General features: G+C 44.6%; 1 protein-coding gene and 1 long non-coding RNA gene across 3 annotated transcripts; one reads left to right on the top strand and one right to left on the bottom strand.

The window, feature by feature from the left end:
• Positions 1-11017: 11017 nt before the first annotated feature.
• On the bottom strand, positions 11018-18378 carry LOC120898057. Its single transcript, XR_005738614.1, has 4 exons — positions 17729-18378; positions 17487-17595; positions 17315-17417; positions 11018-11122 (listed from the first exon to the last, which is right to left on the bottom strand). It is a non-coding gene; the product is annotated as an uncharacterized LOC120898057 (long non-coding RNA).
• On the top strand, positions 12967-18710 carry LOC120898048. 2 transcript variants are annotated; one of them, XM_040303381.1, is made up of 2 exons: positions 12967-14717; positions 18378-18710. In XM_040303381.1, exons 1-2 carry the CDS (start codon positions 13316-13318, stop codon positions 18695-18697), a joined length of 1722 nt encoding a protein of 573 aa, XP_040159315.1. In that variant the 5' UTR covers positions 12967-13315; the 3' UTR covers positions 18698-18710. The 2 variants fall into 2 exon arrangements, with proteins under 2 accessions (XP_040159315.1, XP_040159316.1); XM_040303382.1 differs by having other exon boundaries at positions 12967-14968; positions 18378-18477.
• The last annotated feature ends 5299 nt before the right edge of the window (positions 18711-24009 follow it).

The following is a 24009-nucleotide window of genomic DNA, read 5'->3' as shown; positions in this document are numbered from 1 at the left end:
CAACCGATACTGCCTCACGATCATAGACCGATACACCCGCTGGCCGGAAGCTATACCGATTCCAGACATCACCGCGACTACGGTTGTATCAGCACTGCTGTACCATTGGATTGCACGATTCGGAGTTCCGTCTCACGTGACAACCGATCAGGGACGACAATTCGAGTCCGCCCTGTTCAAGGAGTTGACGCGAGCTCTTGAAACAAAACACATTCGAAGGACCGCGTATCACCCGCAGGCAAACGGGTTGATCGAGAGATGGCATCGCACTCTCAAAGCTGCAATTTGCTGTAAAGATACATCGAAGTGGAGCGAGCATCTCCCACTCATACTGCTTGGATTACGCACTACAATTTGCAACAAGTTGCGCTGCCACCGGTCAAAGTCCAGGAGGACGACATTGTGTCACGCACACTGTCGCACACACTAAGCAGCGCAAGGCTTAGTGTGTGCCGAGCGCACGATGCGAGTGTGTTTGCGAGCCGATCGAGCAGGAGTTCTCGGCAGGGGCGCTCGGTGCGGCTGGTGCGCGTCCACCGCACTTCTGGTTTTGAAAGTGTTTATCGTTTGTTCATTGTGTTTTATTATTTATTTTGTATGAGTGTAAATAAAATATTTAAGTACAAAAGTTCCAAATACAACAGTGGCGACGATGATGGGATCCTCTTCGCGTAGGGGGGGATCCTATAAAGGACCTACGCAGCACGGAGACCACCATCGCGCCACCGCCATCGCGCAGGATGAGCTCGCTTGGGCTTGCGCGAAGTCCCGAAGAGATCTTCACTCCGGTGCAGCATATTCCGGCTAAAGCGAGGGGACATTCCGCCTTGGACCAAAGACACACGGTGATGGGCGTGGCGGTGATGCCACGCTGCAGGGTCATCGGACACACTGGTGCAGTATTGTCGTTGCGGCATCACGGCCGCCCCTGCTGCACCAGCATCCTCGTCGAGCCCGGTGAGCAGGCACAGTGCTGAGGCATATCGGCTGCCCCCTGTGCATCTTCATCGCCGGCGCTCCAGCTGCACAGGTGCATCTCGACGGCGACACCACTATCGCCCCTGTGCAGCAACATCGTATGTGTCCCAAGTCACAGTCGTCTTGCGCGGCATCACGGTCGCCCCCTGTGTACCCTCATCGTCAACGACATCATCATCTTGCGCGTCCTGCACAGCAGTTCACCGGCAGCGACATCACGGTCGCCCCTGTGCAGCGGTACCAGCTGAGCGGTCCAACCGCGCGCGGCACAACGGCCGCCCCCTGTTCAGCCGCACATCGACGCCCCAACGGCAGCAGCATCCGGAGAGCTGCCTCAAGAGCATCATCGGCGTCCGGGGCAACTACGTACGACTGCGGCAGCTGCAGTGGCACCAACAACAACACCAACAACAACAACACCGACACCACAGCGGCTGCAACGGAATGAGCGAGCGCAGCACATCGGCTGCCCCCTGTTGCAACCCACAACGCTCATCCCGTTTGAGCGTATGGCATGGAGGCCGGTCTGCACTCACCCCCGTTACATAACGTCCCATGAGCCGTACGCTTGCCACGCCGGTTTTATTCGTAATAAAACCGCTGCGTCGGCTTAAGCCGTACCGGTTAAATTAAAACTGGGAGATGGTGTGGACAGACCGCTGTTAGGATTGGCAATATCCTACACTTCGATCCTTGAACCCGACTGGATAAACCTACAATCAACCGGACTCCAAACTGACAGCAAGTGTGTGTCCGCGCCAGAGTGACCAGAAATACCGATTTAACTGTATTCCTACCGATTTTTGATATGCCTACCGATTCACAGATGAGCCCCCTAAAACTACCGATTTTTCATTTATCCTACCGAAAATCACAGATTTTTTCGTAATACTAACCAAAAAGTCATATAACCATTTCCCAAATCACTTAATGTATAAAACTGTATATGGAAATCACTAGCAACCAGAACCAGAAGTTCAACAGAGACAACTAAGGCCCGTGTCTGCACCTCATGAAGTCGAACGCGCTGATAAAATTTTATATGCAATTTGACAGATAATGTAACCCGGCGCCCTAGCAGCAATAGAACACGACATCGAACATGAAAAATACAGGACTTCACATGTTCGATTTGTGGGTTATCACATCGAACATGTAAAATCCCATATATTTGTCATGTTCGATGTCGCGTTCGATTGCTGCCAGAGCGTCCCAATCATTGGGCCTCATCGCGAACGAAAGTCGATAAAATTTATCCGATCGGTTAATTTGCTCGAATCCACCGGTGGAATTTATTTTCCACCGGTGGATAATTTTCTCCACCGGTGGAATTTATTTTCCACCGGTGGATAATTTTCTCCACCGGTGGATAATTTCTCCACCGGTGGATAACTCTTTCCGATTCGAGTAGCCATTGATTTTGCGTTTTGTTGTTTTGCGGAATGAATAAAATAGTAAATTTGGCTTATTTACGGACCATCTAGTGAAGAATCCACACCAGGCCTTAGACAGTACTGACTGTAGGCCTATTCAAACAATCCGGGTAAAGTGTAAAACGGGTTGTAGGCTGAACAAGTCTAGTTGAAACAAAATCGTATGAACTGGAGGACGAGGTTTGAATCCTTTCTGAGCTTGCCACCTTCACTGACGCTTGTCCTGTGCCATATACCATGTGCGTCCATCACATCCAGCCACCGCGAACGTTGGATCCGTGAACGTCCGTATTTTACGCCCTCGTGCAAAAATATAATGAAACAACGCGGTACACTTATTCCGTGCAATAAGGAGTGTCCGAAACCGCTCACGGTCTCTCGCCCTCGCCAGTCCATTATCCTGGCCTTAATGACTGACACCTTCAAGTCCTCTGGCCACTTAAATTTAAACCTACTACGCCCTCTCCGCAATTGCGGATTTAACCGTAAGCGGACTGATTGGCCGCAGGAGGCTCCGTGGATATAAAGTCCAGCATATATGGTGTGTACAGTAGTCTCATCGTGGACCTCCATGAATGATAGAGGCTCCATGGACGAAGGGACTCAAAGACTACAGGGGCCCATATATGAGGGATTCCGACCAATACCCTGGGGAGGCTCCCCCAAGAAAAAAAATTTGAGTGTATTTGATTCAAAGCCAAGAGATGAAATCTCCCCCCACCCCCTCTCCCTGCACAACACCTGGGACGATCGTTTCCATGCCTTGAACAAGGACCGTCCACTGAAGACTGGCGAGCTTGATACGACAATGAGTGTGCTTCCACACGTACGATGATGATTGCGTCAGATTTGATAAAAATAAAATAACTACGTTAAAATTGTAATGTATGTGATTCAGAAGAGAAGCTATTCAAGTGTACATATTCGTTTAAATGGATAAACAAAAAAAATTCATTGAGTGACACGTTTGTCACGAGGCGTGGAACATAGCGATGTGTGTGTCAATCCGAACACTCCCGGGCTGTACCCTTCCATAAGCGACCCTGAGTTTTTGGGGATAGTCCGGAAGGTACAAGTAGGCACAACACCTTCGATAGGTGCAAAACAACGCAAACGATTCCGACCGGAACTCGCCGCTCCAACGGATATGAGTTGCTTATAATTTCTTGTACATAGTGATAATACTGGTTTTCCCAATCTCGTTGCATTTACGTGTCGGAACGGATTCTAACATGCCATAAGGCCATAACATAAGGATGGATAAAAGAGAAGGATTAGCAGAAAAGGATTTTTTTTATTTCTTATTTCTTAGCTTGAACTATAAAAACTAGATACCTGTTATCAACCTAAATTTATGTGTTTTGATTATTTATTTAAAAAAATAGGTAAATTTGTATTTTCTAAAAAATAATATTTTAGCTAAATCGAGTGATAAAACATCTTAAATAACTCAAACAGCGATAAAACATCCTTTTTGCGAGCTGTGAAACATGGTTTTTAATATTATTTAGTTTTACACTGTTATATCAGCTGGGGTGGAGCAGTAGATATGGCTATCCGACTGAAATGGTTTTTTTTATATGAAGTTTTCAACTGCATATCCCTCTGCTCGACTTTTTAACCACGTTGCTATGGCGGCAAACACCATTCCACTCCACTGCCAAACCGATCGGTTAGCGAAGATTCTGATTGAGAAAACGCAATTGGATAACATTGGAATTTTGCTAACCGATCGGCTAAATTATCCACTCCGTTATCGACTTTCGTTCGCGATGAGGCCTGTTATATCTGAGCTACACTTCTGGCAGCACTGGAGCTGTCATACGCTATTCCCCATACACACCGTGGTATGAACAACTACCTTCCATACACACCGTGGTATGAATAGCTAGATTCTATATACACTGCGATCGCTTCCGCTACCGTTCTACGACACTTGAAGAAGAGAAGCCGAACTACAAGCACTACAGGACTACAAATATATTTAGATAGAGATAAAACAGTTCGGTTGTACAATTTACTTAATTACGGTTCCGCCCCATCTACAACAATTTGGCGACGAGAAGTACGAAGCTACGTGAATGTGCTAGGCGCAATACATATACAAACAAGTTGCTGCATCGTGAATTTGGCTGTCTACTGCGTAATTTTACATCACAATGGCGCTTCCTAACCCGGTTGTCGACGATCCGGCAGTCGCCAGTCCCGCTTTGCCTGCTGTGAGTGGTGCTGCGGTACCAGTTACATTTCATTTCGAGCCATTCAATCCTGCTTCATCGAAATTTGACCGATGGTTAAATCGACTACAAATTTCATTCCGGATTTACCACGTGCGTGAAGCCGATAAACGCGATTTTCTGCTACACTACATGGGCGGCCCTACATACGATGTGCTGTGCAATAAGCTGAAAAATGCTGAGCCACATACAAAAACGTACGACGAGATTGTAGCTCTACTGAAGGAACATTACAGTCCTACTCCTTTGGAAATACTGGAGAATTTCAAGTTCGCGAGCCGTAAACAGCTAGAGCAAGAAACTCTAAGCGATTACCTGATGCATTTGGAGAAGCTCGCCCAAACATGCAATTTCGGGGACTACATGGACAAGGCCCTCCGGAACCAGTTCGTTTTTGGCATCCAGAACCGTGTGATACAGTCTCGATTGCTGGAAGTGCGCGACTTAACCTTGACAAAGGCAAAGGAGATCGCATTCGGAATGGAAATGTCTCATCGTGGAACCGATGAAATGCACAACTCACGTCAAAAAAGTGAGGTTCAGCACATCGAGCATGGAGCAAACAAAACTAAAAAAAGTTTCCAGTCATCGAGCCAAGCCAGTTCCAGTCAAAGTTCCGGTCGCCTGTCGAACAAGCAGAATGGTGGAAATAAACGATGTTATCGTTGCGGGGATCCTGACCACTACGCAGACAAATGCAAACATAAAGCTACGATCTGCAAATACTGCAAGAAAGCGGGGCATCTTGAGAGGATGTGTCTCACCAAGACCAACGAGAAGGGGACGGATGACGCACATCACCTGGAGGAGCAGCCGTGTGTTATGAAGGATGTGTTACACCTGAACGCGATCCAAGGTATTGCTGGTAAGTTTTTGTTGAGTCTGTGGATAAATCAAAAACAGCTAACGTTCGAGGTCGACACTGGTTCACCCGTATCTTTAATCAACCTACAAGACAAACGAAAATACTTTAACAATTTTGACATTTCTCCTACTAACATTCGACTCGTGAGTTACTGCGATAATGACATTGGTGTGCTTGGGAAAATAACGGTAAAAGTAGTTGCAAATGGTGAGGAATTTACATTGCCTCTACATGTCGCAGAATCTAGTAGACATCCGTTGTTAGGGCGTGATTGGCTACTTGCTTTGAATTTAGATTTCAATCGTGTATTCCAACCAGGTACACATTCAGTTTCCTACTGTAGTGGCAAAAATCAGTCTACCACTAATGCATTGAATAACTTACTTACAAAATTTTCACGTGTCTTTGATGAACGTGTTGGTAAAATTGAAGGAATACAAGCTACACTTACTGTTAGGAAAAATACAAAACCGGTATACATAAAAGCTAGGCCAGTGGCATTTGCAGTGCGCAGCACGGTTGATAAGGAAATTGATCATTTCGTGAAAGAAGGCATATGGGAAAAAGTGGACCACTCAGAGTGGGCCACACCTGTTGTTGCTGTTAGGAAAGCCGGAGGCAAAGTGCGGTTGTGCGGCGATTACAAAATTACTCTTAACCCAAACTTACTGGTGGATGAACATCCTCTTCCGACGGTCGAAGAACTTTTTGCTACTGTTGCGGGAGGGGAGACATTCTCAAAATTGGACCTTTCGCAAGCTTACTTACAACTCGAAGTTCGACCCGAGGATAGGGACTTACTTACATTGAGCACTCATAGAGGCTTGTTTCGTCCCACTCGACTCATGTATGGAGTTGCTTCCGCACCTGCAATTTTTCAACGTCTGATGGAGGAAATTTTGCAGGGCATACCTGGCGTTACTGTCTTCATTGATGACATTCGCGTTACTGGTTCTGATACAAAAATGCATTTACTTAGACTTGAGGAAGTACTTAACAGATTAGATAAATATGGATTGCGTGTCAATAGAGAAAAGTGTGACTTTTTCTCTGATCGAATTGAGTACTGCGGGTACATGGTGGACAAGCAAGGAATCCACAAACTCCGCGAAAAGATTGATGCAATACAAAACATGCCTATTCCTAAAAATAAGGAGCAAGTACGGTCTTTTGTTGGACTCATTAACTACTATGGTAGATTTTTCCCTAACCTCAGTACTATTTTGTACCCACTGAATAATTTACTTAAAGATGACGTTCCATTTGTGTGGAGTGCTGATTGTGATAAATCGTTTACATTGGTAAAAAGGGAGATGCAATCCGATAGGTTTTTAGTACATTATGACCCGTCACTTCCGGTAATTTTAGCTACTGACGCGTCCCCATACGGGGTTGGGGCAGTTCTTAGTCAGCAGTATCTTGATGGAACTGAACGGCCATTACAGTACGCATCTCAGACCCTTACTCGAACGCAACAAAAATATTCTCAGATCGATAAGGAAGCCTACTCGATCATTTTTGGTGTTCGCAAGTTTCATCAATACCTTTACGGTCGCAAATTTATTCTGGTAACAGACAATAAACCTATCAGCCAAATCTTTTCGGAATCTAAAGGACTTCCTACTATGTCCGCAATGCGCATGCAGCATTACGCGGCATTCCTACAGGCGTTCGATTATAAGATTCGACATCGCCGTTCGTCGGAACATTTCAATGCCGATGCTATGTCTCGCCTACCGGTTTCAACTACTGACCCTGAATCGGAAATTGAAGAACCGGAGGTAGTCGAGGTAAATGCAATACAAACACTCCCACTGACTGTAGATGAATTGAGTGCAGCTACCCTAGCGGATGTGAATGTTCGCGAATTGCTACGTGCCCTAAGAACTGGAAACTCAGTTGAAGGGAAACATAGATTTGGTGTGAATCAGGAAGAATTCAACTTACATAAAGATTGCTTGATGCGTGGTAGCCGAGTATACATACCACCTGCATTGCGAAGAAAGGTGCTTGAAGAACTCCATTCAACACATTTCGGTATAACACGAATCAAATCACTTGCTCGGAGTTATTGTTGGTGGGAAGGCATAGACAGAGACATCGAAAACCTGGTCAACGATTGTGCTTCCTGTCAGGCTGCAAAGGCTAATCCTCCCAAAGTCACTTTTCATTGTTGGGAAACACCTACGGAACCGTTTCAGCGTGTTCATGCGGACTATGCTGGCCCATTCATGGGACTTTACTACCTCATATTAATTGACGCATACTCGAAGTGGCCTATGGTCTACGTTGTGAAAAACATGACTACGGAAACGACAATTCGTTTGTGCCGGGAGTTTTTCAGTACTTATGGATTACCTTCTGTCTTTGTGAGTGACAACGGTCCTCAATTTACCTCTACTGAATTTTCAAGATTTCTTAAACTAAACGGAATTACTCATAAACTTAGTGCTCCGTACCATCCAGCCACTAATGGACAGGCTGAAAGATTTATACAAACAATGAAATCTAAACTAAAGTCGCTACAATGTGATCGAGGGGAAGTTCACAGTGAAATTTGCAATATACTGCTCTCATACCGTAAAATGATTCACCCAGCCACCGGATTTTCACCTTCAAAATTAGTGTTCGGTCGTCAGATCCGTTCAAGGCTGGATCTCATGATACCATCAAACGATCCAAACTCAAATGAAGTTCAGTCTAAAATACGTGCATTGACTACTGGATCAAAAGTTGCAGCTCGAGAATACGTTCACGGAAACAAGTGGGAGTTTGGGACAATTAAAGAACGTCTAGGTAAACTCCACTATTTAGTGAAACTAAATGACGGGCGGACCTGGAAAAGGCATATCGATCAACTACGTAGTGTTGGTGCAGGGCTATCGGAATCTACTAAGGAAGAAATTTCTTTGCGCCGTGAAGAGATTGGTGGTAAAAATTTCTACGACAACACTATCGCAGTCACTCCAGACATTACTACAAATACATACAACTACGATAACACTTATACATCCACTGACATGTCCCTCGCTGCTATCCCGACTGCTCCTAATCTTGAAAAGGGTATCCAACTACCGATTTCTAACGAAACAGCTGCAATTGACCAACCCACAAGGTCAGCGGACTTGCCGGTGGACCAAAGGTTGCGTCGTTCTCTGCGGACCATCAAGCCTCCGCAAAGGCTCAACCTATAACAACGAATTCTATTTTGCGCGGAAGAGCTGTTATATCTGAGCTACACTTCTGGCAGCACTGGAGCTGTCATACGCTATTCCCCATACACACCGTGGTATGAACAACTACCTTCCATACACACCGTGGTATGAATAGCTAGATTCTATATACACTGCGATCGCTTCCGCTACCGTTCTACGACACTTGAAGAAGAGAAGCCGAACTACAAGCACTACAGGACTACAAATATATTTAGATAGAGATAAAACAGTTCGGTTGTACAATTTACTTAATTACGGTTCCGCCCCATCTACAACAAGGCCCATTGTTGGGTTGAATTCCCTAGTACAATTTTCAGATCGACACTTCAGAAAGGCCTCATGTGACTGGTATGAACCAAATCTAAACTATGTCCTTTAAATAAATGAAAGATGTTATTTTCTCGTGCTGCTCTTCATGGGACATATTAGCTTCCATCTCCGACAACACCCCCCCCCCCCCGCTCAACACTTCAAAGCCTACCGAAAACTACCGTAAAATCTGAAACTCCTACCAAAAACTACCGATAAAATGTTGATGCGCCTACCGAAAACCACAAAAATAATCTGGCCACTCTGGTCCGCGTTTTCGTAGCGTCACGTTCTGTCTCTTTCTACAACCACGTTACTTCTTTTGTATTCTATATTCGACGCATTAACCTTGTATCGTGAAGTGTGAAAAAAGCTTGAACTCAAATTCTAAATCTTTTCCATCAATCTTATTAGGTTATAGGCCCAGGTATTCGCTGGTGATAACAATACACTTTGTTAGATGGATAAAGATATGGAATATGTGCGTGTACCCATGTTCGATGGATCTAACTATCCGCAATGGAAGTACCGAATGTCGGTGCTACTGGAGGAGCACGAGCTCATGTCTTGCGTGGAGCAGGAAGCGACGGATGATCATCGTCTTATAGTAAACGAGAAGGGCAATGCTCAAGTCAAGGAGGCTGCAGTGAAATTGTCCGAGCAGAGGTTAAATAAGGAAAGGCGTTGCAAGTCGCTGCTGATTTCTCGGATTAGTGACAACATGCTTGAGTATATCTAAGATCAGCAGACACCCAGGGCTATTTGGTTGGCCTTGGAGCGTGTGTTTCAACGAAAAAGCATCGCCAGTCGACTTTACCTGCAAAAGAAGCTTCTCACACTACGGCACGACGGAGGAAGGTTGCAGGATCATTTCCTAACCTTTAAGCGAATCGTCCGGGACTACAAGTCAACCGGAGCAAAGCTGGAGGAAATCGATATCGTTTGTTATTTACTTTTGACGCTTGGGCCAGCGTATGCGACAATAATTACGGCTCTAGAAACGATGCCGGAAGACAAGAACGATGTAGAAGAACGTCTAACACTAATCTTTTTTTTTAATTTGAACATGTTTGATGCTTCAACGACCTGCTAAGCATCATGTAGCACAGTGTAAAGTGGCTATAATTTTTTTTTTTTTAATGTGCCGAAACCTGTCTCGAGTTTTCGGGTCTCGACACACGCACACGCACAGCGTGGGGAAATTGACCGTTCACTCTATCGTGTCGCGATCCCCCACCCCGCCCGGCACTTTGGATCAGGGTGCGCAACAAGATAGCTGAACCAGCCGTTCTACCGATAGCCGTACTCGCTCGTGCGTGTGCGTGACTTCGTAGGTGCGTTCTCACGTGCGCGCGTTCATAGGTGCGTTATCGCGTGCGCGCATTCGTGGATGCGTGGATTCGTTACCTGAGAGACAACACAACCATTGGATTGGTAACATCATCTTTGCGACTGGCTCTGCTGTTGGGGGTATTAAAAAGACACACGATCTAAGCAAACGTGCGTGTGATATGTAGCACGTTTCTTTCCAATTCAGCTAGCAGATGCAAGTGGAAACAACATTTTGAATTGAATTCATACAAAAGAGAGTTCTGATTTTGTTTATTACGGTGAGCGTATGGTGCTGCACCTGTCCGTCCAGAATCTGGCGACTTGTTGGCTTGGAGTCGGTATCGTGACGCTATGCAACCGGCGCTGCCTTGGAATGGGTTTGGATCGGTAGGTTCATGTTTTGGTCGAGTGCATTCCGTGCATTTGTCGCGCCACAGCGGTAGACCCGGCAGCACCAAAGTCAAAACAAAAACCTTCTCCGAGTGTGGACTGCTATGCTAAGTTCTTCTTATTATTATAATTATTATTATTGGGGTAATGGCCTACGCGATCATGCCGGCCTTTTCAGGACTTGAGTACCACGTAGCCAGATAGTCAGCCCTTGCTACGGCGGACGGTTCATACGCGGTTAGAACCCACGACGGGCATGCAGATGTGCGGCATGATGGCAGTGCCGCGGGCCCGCTCCTATCCAGCGTGCATCTTGCATACTGCCACACTGTCTCCTGCTCGAAGTTACCACACTGTAAATATCTTATTAGTAATTGTATAGGTTATTAGATACATAGCTAAGTAGTATTGCGTTGATAGTGTTAGGTTTAATTATAAGTATGCGTGAACCACATATGTAATAGATATTTTCGTAGAATAAACTCAGTCTGTAAGCAACCTCCGAAGAGAAGCGACTCGACTCGATAACTGGCGCCCGAATCAAAAGAAAAAAATTAGTAAACGTATAAGCTCCTAGTACTGGAGTGAAGCTACCTATAGCTGTCTTTCTTCAACCAGAGAATACGACATCCAGCCTTAGAGCTATCGCCTTCCAATTGGTGATTTGCGATGTTGTAGCGCGAATAGGTGCACTAATTTATTCATCGTGAAAGACCGTTCGATCATTTTTTTGTAATCTACGTCTACCTAGTTAGAATCTAGTTAGAAAAAAAGATGGAACAACACCAAGAAGAAATTAAATTCTTCATACAAATGGGACAGGTCCCTGACATCCTTAAAATATTCCCGGAATTTGACGGTAACCCGAAACATCTCAACACCTGGATACAACTACTATTCCGCATTTGCAAATTGCCCGACGCAATTTGGAATAATAGAACGTACAGTGCGTAGAAAAATAATTGGTGCGGCATCGGACGCTTTACATGCCAGTAATGTAGGATTTGATTGGTCAGCAATCAAAGAAGTGTTGAAAAAGAAGTGGTGAAAAAGTTCAGTGATCGTCGTGATTAGATGAGTTTAGATTAAGAACTTACTACAATTAAGCGTAAGAACTATGAAAATATCGAATTATACTTCGGTAGAGTGAACGAACTTCTTACATTTATTACAAACCATATTCAAAATAATGTTAAGTATAATTCTCCTAACAATGCGTTTTTAAATTACTTTAAAGATAAAGCCGTAGATATTTTTATAAGGGGATTAAATAGTGACTTAGGAATATTAGTTAAAACAACTGCGCCAGACAGCTTGAATAAGGCATATGAACTTTGTGTGGAGCTCGAAAAATTACGATAAGGTACATCGGCACAAGGTTTCCTACCAACACAAAAGTTCCCTCCGAAACAAAAACCGCACGCACCAATACCGAGCGAAACGCACACGCGTCAAGAGCCGATGGAAGTAGATCGTACCATGCGTACACATTTGCATTATCAAAACCGGCCGGCTCAAGCTTACGCTCACCAAGAGAATGATAGCACGGCAGCTCAGTGTAGCCCATGTTTTTTGGGACAGGCTCCAATACCAACAGCCTGCCAAGGTAAAAAACAGTGGGTTAGTGTTGCCGTTTATTAAAGTGCCTACAGAACATGGTTTTATTAAACTCCTAGTTGATAGTGGTGCAAATATAAACATTATTTCGGAGAAGTGGGCAAATGTGATAGGGAGTGAAACAGTTAGAAGTGAAACAAAACAGTTTAAAAGTGTTGCCGGGATAGGAAGTGCTTCGCAAGTAGTTTTTCTTGATATTTTCTCTCCAGTGCTAGAACTAATGTCTAACTAATGTCGAATGTCGAATAAGAACCACAGATGATGCACCGGTGTATCAAAAAAAGCTATCCCTACCCCGTCGCTTATAAAAACGAAGTGGAACAGCAAATTTCAAAGATGTTAGCGGACGGTTCGTCCTTCACGATCCGCCTGGAACTCGCCACTTTGGGTCGTTCAAAAAAAAGGAAACAGTGAATGTTCTGACGGAGAGAAAAAGCTACGATTAGTGATCGATTACAGGCGTTGTTGTTTACCAACAGCGGTTCTAGTTTGACAGCTGCGTTGTGGTGAAGTGAGAGAGAGGGACAGGTAGCACAGGCGAAACAAACACGGGCGAAATAGAGAGAGTAGGAATGGTTCATCCTGAAGGAGCTTCGCGTGCAACGGATGAACCTGCGCAAATTAAGTGGAATGACCGCAATCGGGTTTGCGTGAAGTTTTAAAACGGGCACGAAGACGAAAATCGACCTCTTTCTACCATCGCGCCAAGAGAAGAAAGTTCAGTGAATTTTTAATACAGTTTAATGAAATTAAGTGAATTAAGAAAACTGATGTTTCAACTTTAAATTCGCGAAAGAAAGAGCTTTGTTGCTGGACGCAACAATTTAAAAATTCACTACTTACGTTTCACGAGTCCTGGTAAGACGCGAACCCGCAGCACCTTAGCGAAACCGCAATATCAGTGACGTGAAGCAAGAAGGAAACCTCACGGCTTGGAAAATGGAGGATAAGCAGTGTGGTGTGTGCAATGGTGCAAGTACGGAAAATGCAGTGGAGTGCGATCGATGCGAAGGAATGTTTCATCTTGCGTGCGTGAACGAAGATGAAACCGTGTACAGTAGGGATTGGACATGCCATCTGTGCACTCCTGAAACACCGCCCCCCGCTTCATCTACCCTTCATCGTGCGACGCCCGCAGTAGCGACCCAACCAGCCCCGGTAGCAGTGGATACGAACATAGTGAATCTGGAACCATCCACCAGAGCAAGATCGACGGAAGTGATCACGCCCGTATCGAATCCTCCGAATGATCCATCAAAAGCAAGACCCACTCAAACTGTTGATTCTCCATTGGACAATCTTAGCAGAACCTTCCAACGTTTCTTGGAAGAAGCACGCGAGCCACGCAGGCAAGAGCCTGACGTGATACAACGGCTCGAATCCGTGCTAAACACCTTTGTTCAACGGATGAATCAAGAACAAAATCCGCAAGGATCACGCCGGGACAATCTCGGATCTACGGCGTCTTGTTCGAGTGATACAACCTTGAACATTAATCAGAGTCAGATACTAGCTAGACATTCCGCCAACGCCCAGCTACCGACGTTCACCGGTAACCCAGAGGAGTGGTCCGTGTTCGAAAACGCGTTTTATGAGACGACGGAACTATGTGGTTTCTCTGACGGAGAAAATATTATAAGGCTGCAACAAGCATTAAAAGGAGAAGCGTTTAAAACAGTCCAGGGGAGACTCAGGAAAGCAGCTAACCTCAAAGAAGTCATGCAAGAGCTCAAATCATCGTTCGGACGTCCAGAAGTAGTTGTGAAAACGTTGTTGAGCCAGATTCGACGACAGGTACCCCCGAGAGCAGAAAAGTTGGAGACGCTTGTGCAGTTCGCCGTATCCGTGGACGAAATGTGTGCTGCTGTGAGAAACAACGGGGTCGAGGAGCGTTATGATGGACCCGTGTTGGATGAGCTCGTTGGCCGTCTCCCTCCGATGATTAAGCTGATGTGGGGCATACACAGTCTTACGTTGTCAAAGGTCAACCTGGCTGCATTCGGAAAGTGGATGCAAACCATTAAGCATGCAGCCCAAGCGGTAACGAGCCCTGCAAATCTTATCGAACCACGATGCAGTAAGTATTTGCACATGCATACTACTAATCCCTCCTCGCAGAACTCCACAGAAGCCGTTTGTGCATGCGATAACGGCTGCGCTCGCTTATACGAATGTGACGGATACTGGCAGAAAAGCGTAGCAGATCGCTGGGACATCATTAAGCGGAACTACTTGTGTAAATGTTGTTTGAAAAAACATCGTGCGCCCTGTAAAGAGACGAGAGTATGCGGCAAAGACGGATGTACTGTAAAACACCACCCGTCACTACACAATTCGGCAGGTAAGGGAAGACACGAAGCAAATTTCTCTCACTCTACAGCCACCGACGAGAATATACTATTGCGATACGTGCCAGTTGAGCTGCAGGCTGTAGGAAAGACGATCAGAACAGTTGCTTTTCTCGACGAAGGAGCGTCAGTATCGCTAATCGAACATTCGCTAGTTGACGAGCTGGAACTTGAAGGGACAAACCGACCTCTTTGTTTGAAATGGACTGGAGGACAACATCGCACTGAACGAGATTCAAAACAGGTGAGCGTAAATATAGTAGGAATATCCAGTGGTGCTCAGACCTTTGAAGCCTCTAATGTACGAACGGTGAAAAGTCTTGGGTTGCCCTCGCAACGCGTTAAAATGGATCGTTTACGAACAAAATATCAGCATTTAGCATCCATTCCATTAGCACCATATGCTTCTGTACCTCCACGCATTCTCATAGGAATGAATAACTATCATCTCACTGTTCCATTAAAGACGATAGAAGGAAAAACAAATGAACCCGTCGCAACAAAGACGAGGCTAGGATGGGTAGTTTCGGGTTGCGATTCGTCGTCAACGTCTAACAACAGCAACATTTTGGCATTTCATCAAGCACATATTTGTGATTGTGCAGAAATAGAAACCAAAATTGATCAAGCTCTAAAAGGTAGTTTTGCGCTCGAAGAACCCACATGTAAAGGTGGCATAAACACTCTTTCAAATGATGAGGAACGGGCGAGTGTATTGCTGCGTAAACACACCTCACTACAAGGTGAGAGGTATGTCACTGGATTGTTGTGGCGCTATGATGACGTAAAACTGCCAAACAATCGAGCAATGGCTCTCAAACGCTTGGAATGTTTAGAACGCCGCTTGGCAAAAGATGAGCACCTTCGAGAGATGATGGACCGAGTGCTGAAAGACCATGTTGAAAAGGAATATATTAGAAAATTATCAAATGAAGAGCATAAATTTAAGCATCCTAGAAAGTGGTATCTACCAATCTTTCCTGTATGTAACCCCAATAAACCAAATAAGGTTAGAGTAGTATGGGATGCAGCTGCAACAGTGAACGGAATTTCGCTTAATTCCATGTTATTGACTGGGCCAGACCTTCTTTCAACACTGCCGACTGTCCTAAGTCGGTTTAGAGAATATCGTGTTGCTATTGCCGCTGACATTCAAGAAATGTACCATCAGGTCATGATTAAAGAAGAGGATCTGATTAGCCAAAGATTCCTATGGCGAACGGACCGGTCGCAAGTTTAGCCCGATGAATATGTGATGCTGAGGATGACCTTTGGGTCAGCCTGTTCACCAACTTCCGCCCAATTTGTAAAGAATGTAAACGCGGACCGTTTCGCGGCCCGCTATCCTCTAGCCGTCGAATGTATTAAGCGTCATCACTACGTCGACGATATGCTTGCCAGCATAGAGAGTGTGACCGAGGCCACGAAGCTAGCACAAGATGTGAAATTTATTCACTCACAAGGAGGATTCAAGCTTCACAATTGGATGTCGAATTATGGCCAAGTATTAGATGGCGTTGGTAGTAGCAACAGCCGGGAGAAGGATATGAACCTCGATCCAACAGCTTGTACCCAGAAGGTCTTGGGAATGTGGTGGAACTCAAACGAAGATACGTTCCAATTCAAAGTGCCGTAAAAGGATGTAGATGTTCTACAAGGGATCGTGATACCAACCAAACGGCAAGTACTGAGCACGCTTATGACAATCTACGATCCGTTAGGCTTGATAGCAGGCTTTTTACTGTTCCTCAAAGTCTTATTGCAAGAAGTTTCTCGTTCTGGAATTGGGTGGGACGATCAAATACCCAATTCTCTGCAAGACAAATGGAAGGAGTGGTTAACTTGCATACCCCATCTGCAATCTATCAAGATTCCGCGATGTTACCGCACGTCCATCAGCTTAGAGAACTGCACGACACAGCTTAATATTTTTGTAGACGCCGGGAGAGACGGTTTCGCAGCCGTGGCGTACTTCCGATTCGAATCCGAAGATCAACGGGAAGTTGTGTTGATCGGCGCAAAAACTCGAGTAGCTCTGTTAAAATATACATCGATTCCCCGATTAGAGCTGCAAGCTGCAGTATTGGGAGTTAGACTGATGACAGGTATTCATCAATCACACCGGATAAAGATCCATAGACGCTTCTTGTGGACCGATTCAAAAGACGTTTTTTGTTGGCTCAACTCGGATCATCGAAATTATAGCGTCTACGTAGCTAATCGAGTAGGCGAAATATTAGAAAACTCGTCAGTAAAGGAATGGCAGTGGGTGCCGACTAAAAACAACGTAGCCGACGAAGGTACAAAATGGTCCAACCTTAACCGACACTGCACGACCGGAATGTGGTTTAAAGGACCAGCGTTCCTACAGCAACCGGAAAACGAGTGGCAAGTGCAAAGCTTCAGACCTTCAACTACTGAGGAGGAGTTACGCCAGACGGTTTCATATCATCGTGAATTATCCCCAGTAATTATCTTTGACAGATTTTCTGATTGGAAACGCCTGCATCGAGCCATCGCCTACATGTGGAGGTACATCAATAATTCTCGTCTGCCAAAAATGTCTCGATATTTTGGACCCCTTACGCACCTCGAGCTACAAGCTGAGCAATCGATCATCAAGGAAGCGCAACGATTAGAGTTTCCAGAAGAATATCAGCTGCTTCTGCATGACAAATCAGGTACAAAGGGATCTAAAATGATTAACAAGAAAAGTTCTCTTTATAGACGTAGTGCATACATGGACGATGACGGTATCTTACGAGTACGAGGAAGAATCGATGCTTGTCGTTACGTAAGCCATGACATGAAGAGGCCAATTATTCTTCCCAAAAAATCCTGGCTCACCGATCTGATTGTAACGGAGTACCACTGGAAATATAAACATCAAAATCATCAAACCGTAATGAATGAAGTGCAGCAAAAGTTCGATATTCCTGGCCTACGAAGCGCGTGCCACAGAGTTCGAAATAATTGCTTTAGATGTAGCCTTCATAAAGCTTACCCTAAACCTCCAGTGATGAATGAGTTGCCGTTAGCTCGAGTGTCGCCGTACGCCAGACCGTTCTCCTACACAGGGATAGATTACTTCGGACCTTTTTTGGTCGCTGTTGGACGGAGACAGGAAAAGCGCTGGGGTGTGCTGTTCACGTGTCTAACAATACGGGCCATACACATAGAGGTGGCTCACAGCTTGAACACCAGCGCTTGCATCATCGCTATTCGCAATTTTATCGCACGTAGAGGAACTCCGATTGAAATCAGAACTGATCGTGGGACTAATTTCGTTGGCGCTGATCGTGAGTTGAAAGATGCGGCGAAGCAGATAAACACCGAGGAGCTGATAGATGAAATGTACCTCCCCGATACGACGTGGATATTCAACCCCCCCGGAGCACCACATTTCGGTGGTGCATGGGAGAGATTAATCCAATCAGTTAAACGCACCCTCTCCGGCATGCAATTTACCAAAACACCGACAGATACCGTTTTCGCCAATTGGTTAATTGAAGTAGAAAACATTATCAACTCTCGCCCACTAACACATGTATCGGTTGATAGTGAGGAAGAAGCCGTGTTAACGCCAAACAATTTTCTCTTGGGTTCATCTTCTGGAATAAAACCATTAACATCTCTTGATGATTCTTCCGCAGCCCTCAGGAACAACTGGAAGACGTCACAACTGTACGCAGATCAATTTTGGAAAAAATGGTTAGCTTATTATCTCCCTACGCTCACCCGTCGCAGCAAATGGTTTGAGACCCAGCCGCCATTGCAATTAGGAGACCTCGTGCTGATTGTCGATGACGCCCTACCAAGAGGATGCTGGCCTAAGGGAAGAATCGTACAGCTCGTACCTTCGAAGGACGGAACAACTCGGCGTGTGCACGTACAGCTTGCGAACAAAAAGATTATAGAGCGACCGGTAGTAAAAATCGCTGTAATAAACGTAGAACCGCACGAAAGAGTTTAACGCAGTCAAACACCGGGGCCAGTGTTGTTTACCAACAGCGGTTCTAGTTTGACAGCTGCGTTGTGGTGAAGTGAGAGAGAGGGACAGGTAGCACAGGCGAAACAAACACGGGCGAAATAGATAGAGTAGGAATGGTTCATCCCGAAGGAGCTTCGCGTGCAACGGATGAACCTGCGCAAATTAAGTGGAATGACCGCAATCGGGTTAGCGTGAAGTTTTAAAACGGGCACGAAGACGAAAATCGACCTCTTTCTACCATTGCGCCAAGAGAAGAAAAGTTCAGTGAATTTTTAATACAGTTTAATGAAATTAAGTGAATTAAGAAAACTGATGTTTCAACTTTAAATTCGCGAAAGAAAGAGCTTTGTTGCTGAACGCAACAGGCGTCTTAATCAAAAAACCATTTCTGAAAAATACCTTATCCCAGACATACAAAATATTCTTGACCAGTTAGGTGGGAATAAATATTTCACTACACTCGACCTTGCTTCTAGAGTGAACCCTCTCTTATTTGAGAGGCGATGGGACTGTCGAATAAGAGAGGTTTTCAAATTAGAGAGGTTGAAAGTGAATGAAAGGTCCATACAAACAAGAAAGAGACAGAACATTTAGTATATGCAGCCTTAACTGTTGCTATAGGAAACTGTGTATACGTTTGCCAATTTGAGCATACATCATTCAATAACCATGGCAACACCATACACAAATAAGAGGGACACAGATTTCAGAGGTTTTCCAAATTAGAAGAACAAAAATGTACTGGAAATCAAGGGACTGTGCAAAATGTTCAAATAAGAAGGGGTTTTCAAATTGGAGAGGTGTCAAATAAGAGAGGGTTCACTGTAGTTTCCATCAAATTAAAGTCAATGATCTCGAAATAGAAAAAACGGCATTCTCTGTTAATAGCGGAAAGAATGAGTTTTTACGAATGCCATTTGGCTTGAAAAATGCGCCACCCATTTTCCAACGTGCAATAGACGATGTGTTTCGTGAACACATAGGCAAAATTTGCTATGTGTACATAGACGATCTTGTGGTTTTTGGACGCAATTTAACCGAACATATCCACAACTTAAAAGTAATTTTGTCCACTTTGGAAAAAGCGAATCTTAAAGTTCAGCTACAAAAATCGAAACTTCTTTGTCTAAGTGTGGAATATCTCGGTTATATAATTACGTTGGATGGAATAAGACCTAACCAAGCTAAGATATCGGCCATAAAAAACTGGCCAAAACCAACTAATACAAAGGAATTAAGAAGCTTTTTAGGCATAGTTGGCTACTATCGACGGTTTATCAAAGGGTATGCTGATCTAACTAAACCCTTGTCTAACCATTTACGAGGAAAAAATAATTCTTATTCTTTACCAATCGAACTAACATCAGAAGAGTTAAAATGTTTCGAAAGTATGAAATAGGTAATATCAGGAAACGATATTCTTACGTACCCAGACTTCGACAAACCGTTTCTGATAACAACTGATGCCTCTAACTACGCCATAGGCGCAGTGATCAGTCAAGGTGAAGTGGGGAAGGATAAGCCAATACATTTTGCCTCGAGAACGCTTAACAAAAGAGAAGAAAATTTTTCAGCGACTGAAAAATAGATGTTGGCAATTTATTGGTCGCTGAAAGTTTTTCGTAACTACATCTACGGTCAAAAGTTTAAAATCATAACAGACCATCAGCCTCTAACATTTTCACTATCGTCAAAAAACGTTAGCACCAAACTAAAGCGGTGGAAATCTTACTTAGAGGAACACGACTACGAAATGGTGTATACACCTGGTAAAAATAACGTGGTTGCTGACGCACTCAGTCGCGTACAGATATTTTGTCTAACATCAACTCAGCACTCTGCTGAAGAAGACAGTTCAGACATGATTGAATGTACAGAAGCTCCTCTTAACGCTTTCAAGCTTCAAATAGTGTTAGAGAAGGATGCTAATGAGGATACTCTAGTTTCCTATCCATTTCCCGGGTTCAAAAAAGTAATGATTAGAATGAACAATTTCACAGAACAATCTCAAACGGATATTATTAGGAAATACTTCATTCCTAATAAATTAACCGGGTTGAATTGTTCAGAAGAAATCTTAGGAAAATTTCAAAATATCTTCAAAGTATATTCAAGCACAAGAATGTATAAGATACGTTTAACGCAAAATATTTTGAGGGATATTACGAACACAGAAGAACAAGAGAACATTATACAAGTTGAACACGAAAGGGCCCATCGAGGCATAGAAGAAAACAAACGTAAAATTTTGAGGAAATTTTATTTTCCCAAAATTACACAAAAAATTAGGAATTTCATTAAAGTTTGCGATGCGTGCAATACATGCAAATATGATAGACGCCCATTGAAAGTAGAAATACAGGAAACACCTATACCAAACCATCCTTTTGATATTTTGCACTTGGACATATACCAGATAGACGGGGAAAACTTTCTTTCAAGCGTTGATAAATTTTCGAAATTTGGGCGAATGATCCCCATTAAATCAATTCGATTCATATTAGAAAAGCTTTCGAACAAACGATTACATCATATATAATTCCGTCTATTGTAGTAACGGATAACGAGAAATCTTTTCTATCAGCAGAAATTCGAGGGATAATGCTAGACCTTAATATAACAGCTTACATCACACCAAGCAATAAATCAGAAGTTAATGGTCAAGTAGAACGCTTCCATTCTACGATTACCGAAATGTATCGCATACAAAAACGTCTGCAACCTAACTACTCAACTAAAAGGCGTATGGCTACGGCACCAGCGATCCAGTGAGCGAGGACAATCTCGGCATGAAGCTGCTGGAGAGCCCCGAGCGGTGGAACAACATCCAGGAAGCTGCACGTAGAATCACGAAGGTGTTGCAACAGCTTTGGCGTGAGGACGAGCTGCAGCTCAATCTCCAGGCACACCTAGCAGCACTACCGACGAGAGCAGCAGCGGTAGACACCGGTCCGCTGGATGGTGAGCAGATGTCGGGTGATGGGGTGGCGGAACTCTTTAGATCCAACCGAGGTCGAACCAGACGGACCAGAAGAGGTCGCCGGAGGGCGGAGGAACGGGCGGAAGTTCGCCTTGCATCCGCAATGGCAGCAGCCGAACGGGAACGTGAAGACTCTATCCTGATGGCGGTGGTGCGGGCGGAGGAAGCAGGAGAAGCACCACCACCCATCCCCATGAGAAGACGCGGACTGCCTCCTTCTCCGAGAACGGTAAGAGCGCGGCACGAACGGAGACTGTACCTGCAACGTCTCTACCGTCAACGCGCCAGGGAAGGGACTCTACCACCAGTCCCACATGGTAGAAACCGGAGGAGCAGGTCGGCCCCTTCGGAAGCCGATATCATCCGACGGCGGATGAGAAGGCGTGAGATGGAGCGGTTACGCCGAGTAGCGCGTAGGGTGCCGTCTAACCAGGGAGTGCGTGAGGCGCTATCCGCAGACGCCCTGGCAGCCATCACGGAAGCGACAACCTCCGGCCGTTAAAAAAAAAGGAGGATTATGGGGTAGGAAGTCTATAGGAAAGCGAAAGGTACGGCGCAGAAGAAAACAAAATGCGTTGGGGTAGGAATTCCGTAAGGCGAATGAACAACGAAGGAAATATATATGAAATAATAAAGGCGATGCCACGAGCGACAAATACTCCTGGTCTCAAGCCCCGCTAGGGAACGGGTCCAGGAGCAAGAGATAGGGATTTTACGTTAAGTTAAGCTTATAAATAAATCCTTGAGTATTAAAAAAAAAGGCGTATGGCGATAGTAGTAGGAAAATACAACGACACTATACATAGTGTAACTAAGAAAACTCCAAAAGAAATCGTTTTAGGAATTTCTCAGAATTCAGCATCCGTTGAGGAAATTGACGAAGTTAGAAATAGGATTTATGATGAAGTAATTGTACAATTGAAAGAAGCTCAAAGCAAGCAATTAAAAACTCATAATAAACTAAGGCAAGTACCTCCGCAGTTAGAAGTAGGCCAAGAAATCTTTGTTATAGATAAAGTCTTTAAGGGAAAAGAAAAGCCCATATTTAAGAGAAGTTTCGTCCAAGTTGACAAACGTGTCACTGTTCAAAATGAAAATAACCAAAACATACACAAAACAAATGTCAAAAATTTGACCATCTCAAAATAACCATAAAACTATTTTTTTGGCTTCAAGGTTGAATCAGGAGAATCAACACTAGAAGGATTGGGCAGTTACCACACTGTAAATATCTTATTAGTAATTGTATAGGTTATTAGATACATAGCTAAGTAGTATTGCGTTGATAGTGTTAGGTTTAATTATAAGTATGCGTGAACCACATATGTAATAGATATTTTCGTAGAATAAACTCAGTCTGTAAGCAACCTCCGAAGAGAAGCGACTCGACTCGATAACTTCGATGCATACGCTGCAGGCAGGGGGAAGAATGCACCTCCAGAATAAAAAAAAAACAACGTCATGAACCAGCGGCGGAAATAACGGTAGGCGGACTAGGCGGTCGCCGAAGATCTCTAATCTGTAGTATGCCGTATGTTTACAAGTGGGCAGAGTATTAGCGACAAGAGCCCCCGGAAAGATGGTCGTTGGGGTGGAAAGATGGTACAATTTGCCCCGTGGGTGGAGAACCATTTGCCCCCGATTCCTCTTATCAGCCACTGTCAAGAACACCTTCCTTTCTTTGACCGATGGATCATAACATTTCGGAAGAAAGCACATTTGGCGACAGTTTTGCACACACACGCACACTCACACCCATGCGCAGACGGCACAGCATATCTGTGCAATCTACACCATACGATAGCAAAAGTTTTGGGTAACAAAGTTATGCTAAATGCTTTACATGTTTAGTTCGATGGCAGGCCCCAGGGACTGCCAGTGGACTTTCCAGTATGCCGGTTTCACAATCAGCCTACGTTGTATATGCTAGCAGAAAGGAAAGTTGATGAAAATCAGCGCCGGGATGAACGTGTTAATGTGCATTAGGGCTCTGCGCGTTGCACAGCAAACCCTCCAGCGTGAGCAAGCGATTCCTTAGTCACTCATTATGTTTTTTTGGTTTGATTTGAGAAAATTCAACTGTGAAAAATCGTCGCAATGTTTGTTAACGGCTTTTTTAAGCGCCACAGCAACTCATGAGCATTGTCCACACGCGAGAAAGAGATAGCGCTATGGAGGGAAAAAGCACGGACGACGGCTGACAGCGATAGGCCGTCTGACGCACCAACACATCCAAACCTTCGACAGCGCGCTCAGGCGAAGGGTATGAGGCGGAGCCAGGGACGGGTAGCTCGACTGCCCGCACGACAAAATC

The sequence above is a fragment of the Anopheles arabiensis genome, chromosome 2 (assembly GCF_016920715.1).
Source record: "Anopheles arabiensis isolate DONGOLA chromosome 2, AaraD3, whole genome shotgun sequence".
Lineage (NCBI taxonomy): Eukaryota > Metazoa > Arthropoda > Insecta > Diptera > Culicidae > Anopheles > Anopheles arabiensis.
Note: the sequence above shows the minus strand (reverse complement) of the source record. Positions and strands in the feature narration are given on the sequence as shown.

Coding starts and splice junctions, on each gene's coding strand:
- LOC120898048 (XM_040303381.1), top strand. CDS start 13,316: ATGGAGGATAAGCAGTGTGGTGTGTGCAATGGTGCAAGTACGGAAAAT. Junction 14,718..18,377: donor GTCACTACACAATTCGGCAG/GTAAGGGAAGAC, acceptor ATTCTTCCGCAG/CCCTCAGGAACAACTGGAAG.